At 32.6% G+C, this 12,612-nt stretch overlaps 3 protein-coding genes across 3 annotated transcripts; 2 read left to right on the top strand and 1 right to left on the bottom strand.

The window, feature by feature from the left end:
• Positions 1–3,047: 3,047 nt before the first annotated feature.
• On the bottom strand, positions 3,048–5,802 carry LOC140449384 (uncharacterized). The gene is made up of 2 exons (XM_072542536.1): positions 5,271–5,802; positions 3,048–4,865 (listed from the first exon to the last, which is right to left on the bottom strand). The coding sequence occupies exons 1-2, from the start codon at positions 5,688–5,690 to the stop codon at positions 4,317–4,319; spliced, it is 969 nt and encodes a 322-aa protein (XP_072398637.1). The 5' UTR covers positions 5,691–5,802; the 3' UTR covers positions 3,048–4,316.
• Positions 5,803–6,611: 809 nt separating this feature from the next.
• LOC140449385 (mitochondrial inner membrane protease subunit 2) lies at positions 6,612–7,287 on the top strand. The gene is made up of 2 exons (XM_072542537.1): positions 6,612–6,957; positions 7,016–7,287. Exons 1-2 carry the CDS (start codon positions 6,696–6,698, stop codon positions 7,285–7,287), a joined length of 534 nt encoding a protein of 177 aa, XP_072398638.1. The 5' UTR covers positions 6,612–6,695.
• Positions 7,288–7,291: 4 nt separating this feature from the next.
• Positions 7,292–12,202, top strand: LOC140449383 (KICSTOR complex protein ITFG2-like). The gene is made up of 8 exons (XM_072542535.1): positions 7,292–7,438; positions 7,699–7,887; positions 8,423–8,569; positions 8,688–8,850; positions 8,976–9,168; positions 9,337–9,588; positions 9,744–9,981; positions 11,952–12,202. Exons 1-8 carry the CDS (start codon positions 7,292–7,294, stop codon positions 12,135–12,137), a joined length of 1,515 nt encoding a protein of 504 aa, XP_072398636.1. The 3' UTR covers positions 12,138–12,202.
• Positions 12,203–12,612: the final 410 nt, after the last annotated feature.

Raw genomic sequence — 12,612 nt, 5'->3', positions numbered from 1 at the left:
TGCCGCATGTATTATGTTCGCAGCTTCTGGTATTTGAAAACATTCTCTCAAATTTCTCAGCCAGGATTTCTTCTTTCTGCCCAAACCTCTTCTACCTTCAATCTTGCGAGGTACTGACCACCATCAAATCTCGAAAGTTACAATTCTTTGGACATATTATGCGAAATGAATCCAGATATGCTCTCCTTCAAGCCATCCTGCAAGGAAAAATATTTGCAAAACGAGGTCCAGGAAGAAGAAGAACATCTTGCTTAAATGACCTCAGAATCTGCTTCAATATAACATATGTGCAGCTTTTCCGCGCTACTGTAGATAAGATAAAGATTGCCATGATGATCGCCAATATTCGTAACGGATAGGCACATAAGATCTGCGTTAAAATATCTAGCGGTAAGTATCGCTTCAATAAATTGAGCAGTTTTTCCTTTCAATCAGAAATCACTAAGTAATTTTCCACAGCTGTTTCGTCATATACAAATTTGAAGCAACTATTTTGTCGATTTCAAAATTTCTCAAGCCTAGAAACCTTCATATTAATGCTTAGTTCACCTGAAATTTCTACTGCTTTTCTTTGAATAATTTTACCAGAAACAATATTATTTTTTAACCCCAATTTACGAAGCAAATCGAAAATAATTTGATTTAATACAGCACCCGAGAATAAATTACCGAAACGCAAGTTAAATTGAAGAAGGTAATGGAAACATTCTAAAAGGAGAAAAAGAAATAATAAGGACATAGACAGAGTATTTCTCATTATGTATATAAAAATGCCGTGGGCGGTGAGGCAGGACCAACCTGTCACTTCTGAAACAGCTTCATATAAATGACACGCTAATAAAAAAAGTAAACCGAGAATACCTAAATTACTTCAGCCATAAGAACGGAAACTATTGGTAGTAGAAGCTAGTATGCCAGAGAAACCAGTTGATGCTATTAGCCACGATATATTGCAAGAAATTCTTGAGAAAACCAATGAACGAATAACTAATATGGCTTCTAAATATAATTTACACAATTTATCGTGTCAATATACCAATCATCTTGACATAATTGAATTAAAGGCCTTCTTAGGCTTATTATATTTAGCTGGGGTATTTAAATCCAATAATGAAGATTTAAGGTCTTTATTTGCTACGAATGGTACTGTCCGTGATATATTTCGAGCAACCATGTCACTAAACCGATTTTATTTTTTGCTTGGAAGCCTTTGTTTTGACGACCCAGCTACTAGACAAGAACGTATTGCGCACGGAGATAAACTGGCAGCTATAGGTATCCAAAATTTTTAATGTGTTTATAATTAATTGCCAGTCCAATTATAACTGTGGTGAATATCTCACAATAGATGAAATGCTTATTGCATTTAGAGGAAGGTGCCAATTCAGGATGTATCTCAAAAATAAGCCAGACAAATACGGTCTGAAAATGCAGTGTTTAGTAGACTCTAAGACACATTATTTGCTAAATGGTTTTATATATACTGGAAAAGATACACGCAAAGCAAATCCAAAAAAGTTATCCATCCCCACTCTAGATGTTTTGACACTTATTCCACCAATTTCTGGTACAAATAGAAACATAACAGCAGATAATTGGTTTTCGTCCATTGAGCTCATAAAAGAACTGAGAAGCCATAAAATTTCATATGTTGGAACTCTAAAAAAAGGAAATAAAAGAGAGGTTCCTGCTGAATTTCAACTCCAAAAAAACAGGCCACCTAATTCTGCCTTATTTGGTTTTACAGGAAGCGAGAGCCTTGTATCTTTTGTTCCTAAGAAAAATAGTGCAGTGTTGTTAGTGTCAACTATGCATCATTCCAATACAATGGTTAATGGAAAGCCAGAGATTATAAATTTTTACAACGAGACAAAAGGTGGGGTGGATTCATTGGATAAGAAATGTGCATGCTATAAAACTGGCAGAAGAACTCGTAGATGGCCTCAAGTAATATGGTTTCGCATTTTGGACATTGCAGGATTAAATGATAACGTAATTTTTAATGGAGTTCAGCAAAATCAAATAATGGAAAGAAGATTGTTTCTAACCACTTTAGGTCAAGAACTTATTAAGGCCCATTTAACCCGTAGAGCTCAGCAAACTTGTTTACCGAGAGAAATTCGTAGTGCCATTTTTAAAGTTTCCGGACTTCAGGAACCAATGCCTGCTGCAAATCCAGAGCCACAACGACGAAAAAAGAGGGGAAGGTGTAAAATATGTCCATATTCCAAAAACCAAAAGAAAGAAAGCTCATCGTGCGATAAATGTCGAGATTTTATTTGCAAAAATCATTCCCGCATACAGACGTTATGCATAAGCTGTGTTGAAAATTAAGGTAAAATCATGCTTGTCATTTTTGAGATACGAAATCTAAATCGATTTTTTTTATTTTAGGTAGGAGCTATGATACCTAGATTTCACCATTGGATATAAAAAAACTGCACATTGTTATTATTTTTCTTATAATTCGAGAAAGTGCATAGCTATGTTAATTTGACTGAATACAAAAGTTTTTTTTAAATAAAGTTATATCTAATTAACCAAATTCGTTATTTTTATATAAATGTAAAAGTAGCTGTAAACAAAATAATTTAAAATAAAACAAGTTAAAAAAAGAATTTTTTTTGATACAAAAAACAATGGGGGTCAAATTTGACCCCGCCATGGTACAAATGTTACTATTTTTGGCCATGGTAGTTAAGGGTTAAATGTAAGAAAAGTACATTTTTGTTAACTTTTTTTTTGCATTTTCTTAAAGATATTATTTATTTTATCGTTGGGTTTAAAACGGTAAGATGTATTAAAAATGACATAAAAAAAAGATTGTACATATATCAAATAGTTTATTTTAATCTTTTCTAATGTATTGTGTAAAATAAAAACTAGATCTCACAGACCCCACCCGACTGTTCATGAAATTTGCATTTACCCGATTACTCAAGGGTTAAGATCATTCACTGATCCCTATCACCATTCCCAATGAAGAACCAACTTCGCTAAGCATTAAGTTGAAGAAAATGACAAACATATATCCTTAAAAACTAAAATGAAACACAACAAGGTCAACTAAATTTTATTATAAAAATACTTGTAAACACCACAATAAATATAAATATATATTCAAAATAAAGTGAATCTTTTTTGTTTATCAAATAAAAAAAGCCATATCATAATACTTCCTAGTTGTTCTTAAAATACTAACAATTCACTATACATGACATATTTTTACTTGGTTAGTTCTAAACATTTTCTTGTTTGCCTATCTAGAAATATGTCCTGCATTTTCACTGTATTCTTATCTCCACTGTACAAGTTTTCCTTCAATGTTCAACGCTTTGTTTTTATCTGGCTTGAACTATGACCTGTGCTTTCAACATCTTCCTATATCTATGATAGAAGATCTTCAAGATTTTTCCATCTTTTGAGGACCTACAGACAGATATAACACAACAATCTTTTCACTCTTTCTCTCTCCTGCTCACTCTCTTACTTCCTGTATAGCTGAACAGAATAAAAAATCAATCAGTGATTGTATTTTATCAATCTCTTCACTATAAAACTGCAAAAATATAGTAAAAACTTGAATAAAATTGTCTAGGAAAGAAAAACAACATATGACAACGAAATAATAATAAATCACTGAAGATTATATTCAAAACAAATAATCAGTCACCAATGTATTGCACTTTATAGATGGGTATGTGTAAAATAGAACTAGCAAAAATAATAAAAACAAAAAAAAAATGAGGAAAATTTGACTAGAAAAGCAACAAACAAAAAAAAAATAGAATAATAAGAAGATAACCTAACCAATCAAGATTTGGATACCAAATATGATGATAAAAGTCAACCACAAGATATCCTGTGAGTCTCCTCATTCTTTCTGTCTAGTACTTATATAGAAGCCTACAATAGCTTCAACTGCACTCTTTTTAAGACCTAATGTTCCCCCAAATGTCTAGAACTATAACCTGTATATTCACAGGCCTACTGTGGTCAAGGTCTTTCCATCTCCCACTTATAAGAATTTACCCCTTTACAGAAACTCACGAGAAAAAAAAGAAGAAAGACCTAACACAAGGAAAAAATCAAAAATAAGGGTAGAATACTGGAAACAAATCATTTGCTGCCAATGAATTATGAAAATTGAGCTAGAAAAGGAAGAATATAATAGAAGACTAACCTTACCTACCCTATCAAGATTTTGAGCCAAAACTATATACTTTAATCATAAAATTCGACTATGAGATCTGCTTTTTCTTCTTACCTAATACACCCACTACAATACCCTTATTGCACTGTTTTTAAGATCTAAATTATAAAACATGCCCTCCCTGATTTTTTACATCAGATTTGGGCTGTATTTGCAAAAATTGTGTAGGCAAAGTTGGACTTGTCAAAGAAATTATCTGTGGGACATCCAACACAAAAGGTTGATACATCAAAACATGATCTGTGATATCAATATGTGGAGAAGTATTTATAACATATTGAGTAAAATGTTGGTTCGTTAAAGTAGACTCTAATTTGTTAGATTCGACTGGGTCCAAAGTCATGCTCTCTACAACCTCCAGACAAACATTCTTCTGCTGTTGTATATTTCCTTCATAATTCACTACTAATTGGTTCGATTGATTGCTTGTTGATTGGTTGTTTTCGTTGAGCTTGGCTATTATCTTTTCAGCCTTCTCTGCAGCTTTTCTAGATATTTCTGGGCCATTGTTTACCATGGAAGCCACTAGCTCTTGAAGCCTTGTATTAGGCTGCACTGGATTGATAGGAACATTTTCCTGTGGAGAACAATTGTGTACAAAGAAGACTTGTGGTTTGGATATATCCACTGGGTGCAAATGATGAAAAGTTATCTAAAATACAAAAAAAATTGTTAATAGACAGTGGTTACAATCATATAATGATATAAACTGATGGGCAAAAAACATCATAAACCAACAAAATTTTCTAAAACTTTCCCAGCAAAATCATTGGACAATATCCAGAAAAACTACTATTTTGCAGTTAATACTATAGATTTTAATTTGATCTTAAAAACCATGATTGTAGCTTAGGATAAAAAGAAAACAGTGCAGAAGAAACAAAAACTATAATATGACAAATAAAAGTTTAGTTGAATACAAGCAATTACTTTACTACAAGGAAGGGTAATGTTCCTATCCGAAGAACTGTATACAAAGATACAGTTGTAATTCTTAAGGTGATTAAATAAAACTGTTTAAGGTTGTAGTCCCATCAAACAGAATAAATTTACTTACCTTGACAACAAGATTCATTCCATTTTTTACATGTTTACTTTTTCTTTTAGAAAGAGTATTATCTGACAAAACTTTCAAATCCAAACTTCCTTTACATCTAGTACGGTCGAACAATACCTCCTTTTTGATAACGTTCCCTTCGCCGGTCCAGCATTGATACAGTTTCCTGAATCTTATTTTAGGCCCTGTATTCGAGGTCTTTTTTGCCCAAATAGTGTTTGTAACTTGGGAAAATAAATCTACCCATTCGTCGCATAATGCATTAAAATCGTCATTGTCTCTTGGGATTTGGGTTCGAATTTTTGCGTCGAATATTTTTGAATCTGCCTCCCATCTCACAGATTGAACTTCGAACTTTCTGTTGATATTAGACAAAATGTGGCTAATATCTTCTTTCGCTATGGTAGCCATTTTTAACATTACATTCTAAAGGGAATCAAATATCGACCAATCAGTGAGAACAAGTTTATTGCAATTTGTACCATAACGTAACTGTATATAAGGTTTGAGAACTTGTTTTTTGTAAGTCATTAAATATGTGTCGTATGTCGGTTCTTAAAATATTTTCGAATCAAAAATTTAAAATTAAAAGGGTGCATTTTTATATTAATTCTCACTAATAGTATCTTTTAGTGTGTAAAAGGTAAGACTGACGATATAACTACATAATTGAAAATATGGATTCAAATTATTGATGATAATAAATTCGTATAATTAGGTAGGTATAAAAATACAAATACTCTAATACTATTTTCTATTTTAAAATCGCATATAGCATATCTCATCAGGAACTACCACTCTTTACCTAGCTACTTATTTTACTCTGCATTAATAATTTTTTTTTAAGTACTTCCATTTACTTGAAGACCTGGAATTTAATTTTTATTACCTATTTTCTTGTGTGGGTGGTAAAATCTCCTATTTACCTTGTCAAAATTTCGAACTGCATTAAAGATAAACGGGAATTATTATAGAAAGAATGGAACTTTGCAAATCGTTTGGAGGAGTCAAAAAAAACAAATTAAACAACGAAGGGGCAATATAAAAAGCTCATATTAAATACATATTAACATTTTGAAGTGGTTGGAAAAAAATATTAATAGAAGAGGGTCTAAAAGTTAATGGAAAAACGAAGTAATGGCATATTACTTTGAATGTGTTTATATCTTATATAAACTATCTTATTAAGTATATCTTTTATCGTTGATTGGAATATTTCAATCAACGCTTTTATATACTAATCGACCTTTATTTTTTGTGCCTTTATTTTTTTGTCCACCTCAAAACCCGTCTATGTGTATAGAATACACGTACGTTTTAAGAGATATCCACGACTAGCGCCATCTTGACAGATATCATTTGGTTATGTAAACCAAATGACAAGTTTTTGAAAGTTGGTGTTTTAGTTATTTCTCATAAACATCAATGAAAATTCCAAAATTTTTGAAAAGTGTATTATACGGGGTTCCTGTTGGTATTACAATTATTGATATCGTCGGCTACATCGCAAGAGTAGATGGAATTTCTATGCAACCGGCCCTAAATCCAGACAAAACCAAAACAGACTATGTGTTTTTGAATAGGTGGGCTGTGAAGGACTATCAGATTCATAGGGGAGATATCATATCATTAATTTCGCCTAAAGATCCGTCCCAGAAGATCATTAAACGAGTTATAGGCTTAGAAGGTAGCTATTTTATTTCGACACAAATATTCCTAGTATTTTGTATTTAATTTTTTTTAAGGCGATGTAATAGCGACGTTACGATACAAAACAGACATAATTCGAATACCGGAAGGTCACTGCTGGATCGAGGGCGACCACACTGGTCATTCTATGGACTCTAACAATTTCGGTCCTGTATCTGTAGGTCTTGTGACTGCCAAAGCTACTTGCATAGTGTGGCCCCCTTCGAGGTGGCAGCTTATTCACTCATCTGTACCTGAATCACGAAAACCTCTTAATCTAAAACCTAGTTTAAAGTCGAGAAGTATAGTGGAAATTGCAAAGTGTTAACAAGATGAGAGCTATATCATTAGTAAAAAGGGTCGAGTTTGAGTTTCCCGGCAATGTAGCTAGGAATGCTATTATATTAGGAGATGTGGATAATGATGGGTGTAATGAGTTAATTGTAGGGAATCAAAATGGAGATGTGGCGATATTTAAAGTAAGTATTAAAATTAATTGTTAAAATATTAATGAACTGGTTGTTAGAGGTCCCTTCTATTTGAAATAATCAGTAGAACTACAAAAAAATGCTACTGAAACATCAATTTCAAGTTTTTATTATTTTAATACTAAATTTATACTTTTATGAAGAAAAATGTCTATAAAACTCTTATAAACTTATGGTTTTCAAGTTTACCAGTATCTTTCAGGGTACATGTAAGAAATTCAGTATAATTTTAAATATTTACTGTTTTTTAGGGTAGGGAGAGGCATCAATCCATTTCAAAACTTAACTTTATCAGCTGTATGGCTGTAGGAGATATTACAAACCAGAATAAGAATGTATTGATAGTGATAACTGCAGATGGTTGGTGTTATCTGTATATAAACCCAGTACCACTTGTAGGAGACTCATTTCAAAAAGAAAAAGATGAAGGTGTAGAAGAGGTAAGTGTTTAATACTATAATTGAGTTTCTTCTATTGTATTTATTAGTAATTATCCAAATATTCTACCCAAATATTGTATGCATACAATTTTTTATGTTCTTTTGGGGATATTATGAAAAACTGTTCATATTTCCAATATCCATGACTTTTTTCTTCTGAGACAGTATATAGAAGGTTTAAGTCAAATTTTGTCCACTAACAAAAGAGTATTTGATCAATTGTATGGATATCTCTCTTTCATCTAACTTCATATTGTATTTTTAATTTTTTTGTATTCTTTTTAACTACTGATGTTTTATATCATTGTCTTCATTTAGTGTCCTTTTTAAAGGTTTCATATGTTTCTAAAATGTTCTTTATTGACAATTTATATTGTTCTGATGTGCATTCAGTTAGTTTTGAGGATTTTCAGCATACCCAGGTACTTTTTGTACATCTTCTGAATAGCCATTATTCAAATAGCACCCATACCTTGATTTTTTGTGAATTCAATCTAGTACTTATTGCAGCAGTCATATACATACTGACTTGTAGGTTGATGGTCAATCCCACTCTGTGACAGGAAATATTGAAATTTCACCACCTGTAGATGTTCCTACTGCCTCTAAAGACAAGACAAATAAAAAAGAAAAAATCCAGTTGGTCTGTTTTCATGTTCAAAGGATTCCTGCAAATACAAAGGTCAGTAATACAATTTTAAATGTAAGTTGACTATTTGAGCCTTCAGACCCCCATAAGGTTTACATTTTTGCATAATTGATTAAAATATGGAAATCAATGAAGCTTTGTATATTTGTAGGATATTATAATAGGTGATATTGACGGTGATGGTAACTTTGAAATGGTTTTGGGGCTAACAGATCGAGTGGTTAGGTCTTACAAATGGATGAGCAATCCAAATCGATCTATGCTGGATATTTCTGATGTCAGCAGTCAATTCGATCCATCAGATAAAGTATTAGGTATGTTTATTTCATTAATGACTTAAATATATATAAATTTAGAATGTACCATTCTAAATGACTGTTTTTTGGTCAAAATTTTGTAGTATTTCGCTTTTTTTAACTGCTTTTATGGTTTTTATTAGGAAAGTTCGTCGCCCTGAACAAATGGGAATGTGCCAACCAAATAGGTTCCATAACATTGCATCATTCAGCAGACGGCAAACCTTCAATACTCATTGCGCAACCTGGAGGAACTTTCATGAGGATCAAGTGCCAAAGTGAAGATTTAATCGGTGAGGAGTGCATTGAAAGTTCTGTACACAGCAATTCTGGCAGGTAGGGATCAAATTTGCTCATTTATACTCAAATTTTTCTTCTCAGAAATATACCAACATATTTCTTTGTTTATGGCCTTTCAAGATATATAAGTTTACGAAATATTAAGTAAGATATATTGATCTTGTTAGTTTTTTCATAATAAATGTATCAAATCGTGATTTTTAGCTCACTAGGTGAAAATATAACCAGCTCCATCGACTACCAGTTCCTAGGAATATCTCGGATGAGGAACCAAAACATCTCGACTGAAATCCTGGGAGATCTGAGGTATTCTCAGTATGATAGCGGTGTTAGTTTTGATAAAAACTCCTGTTCATCGCAGAAAGAGCCTTCTAATGCTCCAACAAAGGGCAAACCGTATGCCTTAGCCACTTTAGATGGAACTATCATGCTGGTACAAGATGAAGTCATACTTTGGTAAGTGATTTTAATTACCATTGACTATAATGTCTTTTTAAAGTTATTGTTTACACTGTTACATTGTTTTTTATATCAATTTTATATATTTATAATTGTTAAATGCTTGTGGTTTACGCTTTTCGTCCAATTCGATATAGTTTAAAATATTTTAGGGCTATAGCAGTGGACCACCAAATTTTTGCACTCACAAAACTGGACGTTACCGGCACCGGTTCGGACGATATCGTCGCGTGTTCGTGGGACGGAGAAACCTACATTCTAGACCAAGACAAGAACTCCGTTAGATTCCACTTGGACGAGCCGGTGCAAGCGTTTCAGAGCGGCTACTATAACATCCAGCCAGATGCGCCTGATATGACTTGCCTTGTCTACGTCACGTTTAAGAATAGCGTAAGTAGTAGTGTGTGTGATGTGGCTGTTTAGTGCTCAGTAGTTTAACCATCATCGATATACACCTCTCTCCTTTACCTTTAAAATGCTTTAAATGCATTTTATCTGCGCTGAAAACGTTTCTAATGAGAAAATCTGTCTTCTGCTTCATCTTCTATTAATTTTAGCTTAAAATCGAGACAAAAAGCAGTGAGATTGTGATATAAAGTTTAAATCCGGTCCGAAGGACCAGACTGACATCTGAAAATGTCGGTAATTGCGTTAAAACAACGATATATTGGTTTTCGAGCATTTTCCCTAATGTTTCGTCTGTGGTAAAGCTATTGAGGACGGCTCGTTGTTTGCTTATTCAGTACGTGAGTTTTTTTATACCATGCATTTGTTTTTCTCAGAAATTCAAGTCTAAAGGACCTGCATTATCCTCATGGATACTAAAAGAAATTTTTAATATATTTATTTTCTTAAAATCGTGGATAATTGTGCGAAATGAAAACTAAATAAGAGAATTTTTGAGTGTACCTGATTCCTGTCATCAATTGGCCATTTTGTGTACATCTTCGGCAAAAAGAAGCTTTTCTGCAGCTTTCCATGTTGAAAATCCAGTTCTTTAATTCCCTGATGAGCTATCAGCGGTGAAACCTTCAATTTAGATTTTTTGCATCATATTTCTTTGCGCGATAAACAAAAATTGAAATTTTCTTTATTTGGAGCACATTAATATTTAAACTTTGATAATAAAATATTTTCTGTGAAGTTTTTATCATACAATTCGTATTAAAATATGTTATAATTCCAATATATAGCACTTTATATGCCTCCTTCTCAATATTTACCTCTTCTCTGCATCTGAAACGGTCCAAGCACATTTTTAGTGTTTAAAACGGCATTGGATGCATTTCTAATGAAAATAACGTTTCCTTCTATCTATTCTATGCTCATTAACTGAAAAATTGGCTTTATTTGAGACAGGAATCAGTAAGATAGTGATATAGATATTCAAATAAAGTTTAAATCCGGCTCGAAGGATCAAATTGACATCTAGAAAAGTTTTCTGCAGCGTAATACGTTGGAAACCCCAGTAAATGTCAATAAATAGCACCAAAATCACTCTATAACGTGTGTAAACCTACTAAACAATTTAAACAAACACGGTGTGACGTACAAACATTTTAAAATGGGACATTTAACACCAAATTTAAAAATTCATGGTACTTTTTCGGTATATCTGTGTTAAAAAGAAGCTGTTCTGCATCGTTACGTGTTGAAAATTCCAGATCTTTAATTCTCCGACGAGCCATTATCGCAAAAATCTTCGCGTTAGATTTTTGGCATCATTTTTATTTGCGCCATGAGGAAAAATCGAAATTTTCTTCATGTCGAGCACATTGATATTGAAACTTTGATAATAAAATATTTTCTGTGTGAAGTTTTTACCATACCATGTTAAAATATATTAAAATTCCAATATGTAGCACTTTATATGCCTCCTGCTCAATATATACCTCTTCCTTCCCACTAAAACGGTATTTGATGCATTTATAATGAGTAAAACTGTCTCTTATATCTATCATATGGTTATTTACCCAAAAATCGACTCGGTTCGAGGCAAAAATAAGTGAGATTGGGATATAGATCTTAAAATGAAGTTGAAATCCGGTTCGAAGGACCAAATTAACATCTAGTAAAGTTTTCTGCAACGTCACACGTTGGAAATTTCAGTAAATGTCACTAGATAGCACTAAAATCATCATTGTGCTACGTCAACAGTGTTATTTGCTAGTAAATTGTATTTTGTACCAAATGGCTTGCATAGTTTGATCACCCACTGTATATAGGTGTATATATATGCATGTAGACAGTCTAAACGTAGTGTAGCACCTTCGTTCCATAACCTCATTTCATTGTAGTGGTCGTTCGATCACACTAACATAACTTATTCTCACAAATAACTTTTTTTTTTTAATTTTTAGATTGTAGTCTACTACGATCTTCCTCTCAAGGAACTAATTTGTAAAAAATTCGAACCGGACGTTGTAAAACTCAGTGAACTATTTATCGGTGACGGTAGAGAACCCGAGCAAGCTTTAGAGTACGTCAAAAACATGGACAAAAAGACGAGAAGGGACTTGGTGGAACATTTAATGTACAATAACTAGGATTTTTGTTGATTTTTTTGTTATAAATAAATTTAAATATGTTTAAATAAATTATTTACGGTGAATATGGAATTTCAGATGGTAGGTGAAGCTTTTTCAGGTATTAAAATGTTAATTTGTCGAGACAAGTTGGTTGGTAGGTGTATATGACATTATTTCGTCTGTTCATCTTCTAGGAATAGCTGGAAGGTCTATATATAGGTAGGCAACTCATGTGGTAAGTGTTTGAGACAAGAGGAGGATATAGATAACATTACATTTCACTAAATTCAAAATAAATGACTCTGTATGCTATATTTTCACTTTTTACAATATTTCTTTGCCAATTTTTTCCATATTTTAAAACTATTGCATACATTCACTTTGGCGTATCGTTAAAGGTGTTTTAAATAGCAGAAAACTCACTGCTTGCAGTTTTAACGTACTAGAAAATGATTATTGTAGAATAGTAAAGAAGATGCATCAGAATTCGCGC

Source organism: Diabrotica undecimpunctata, chromosome 9, assembly GCF_040954645.1.
Source record: "Diabrotica undecimpunctata isolate CICGRU chromosome 9, icDiaUnde3, whole genome shotgun sequence".
NCBI classification, from domain to species: domain Eukaryota; kingdom Metazoa; phylum Arthropoda; class Insecta; order Coleoptera; family Chrysomelidae; genus Diabrotica; species Diabrotica undecimpunctata.
This window is presented reverse-complemented; position numbering and strand designations above follow the sequence as displayed.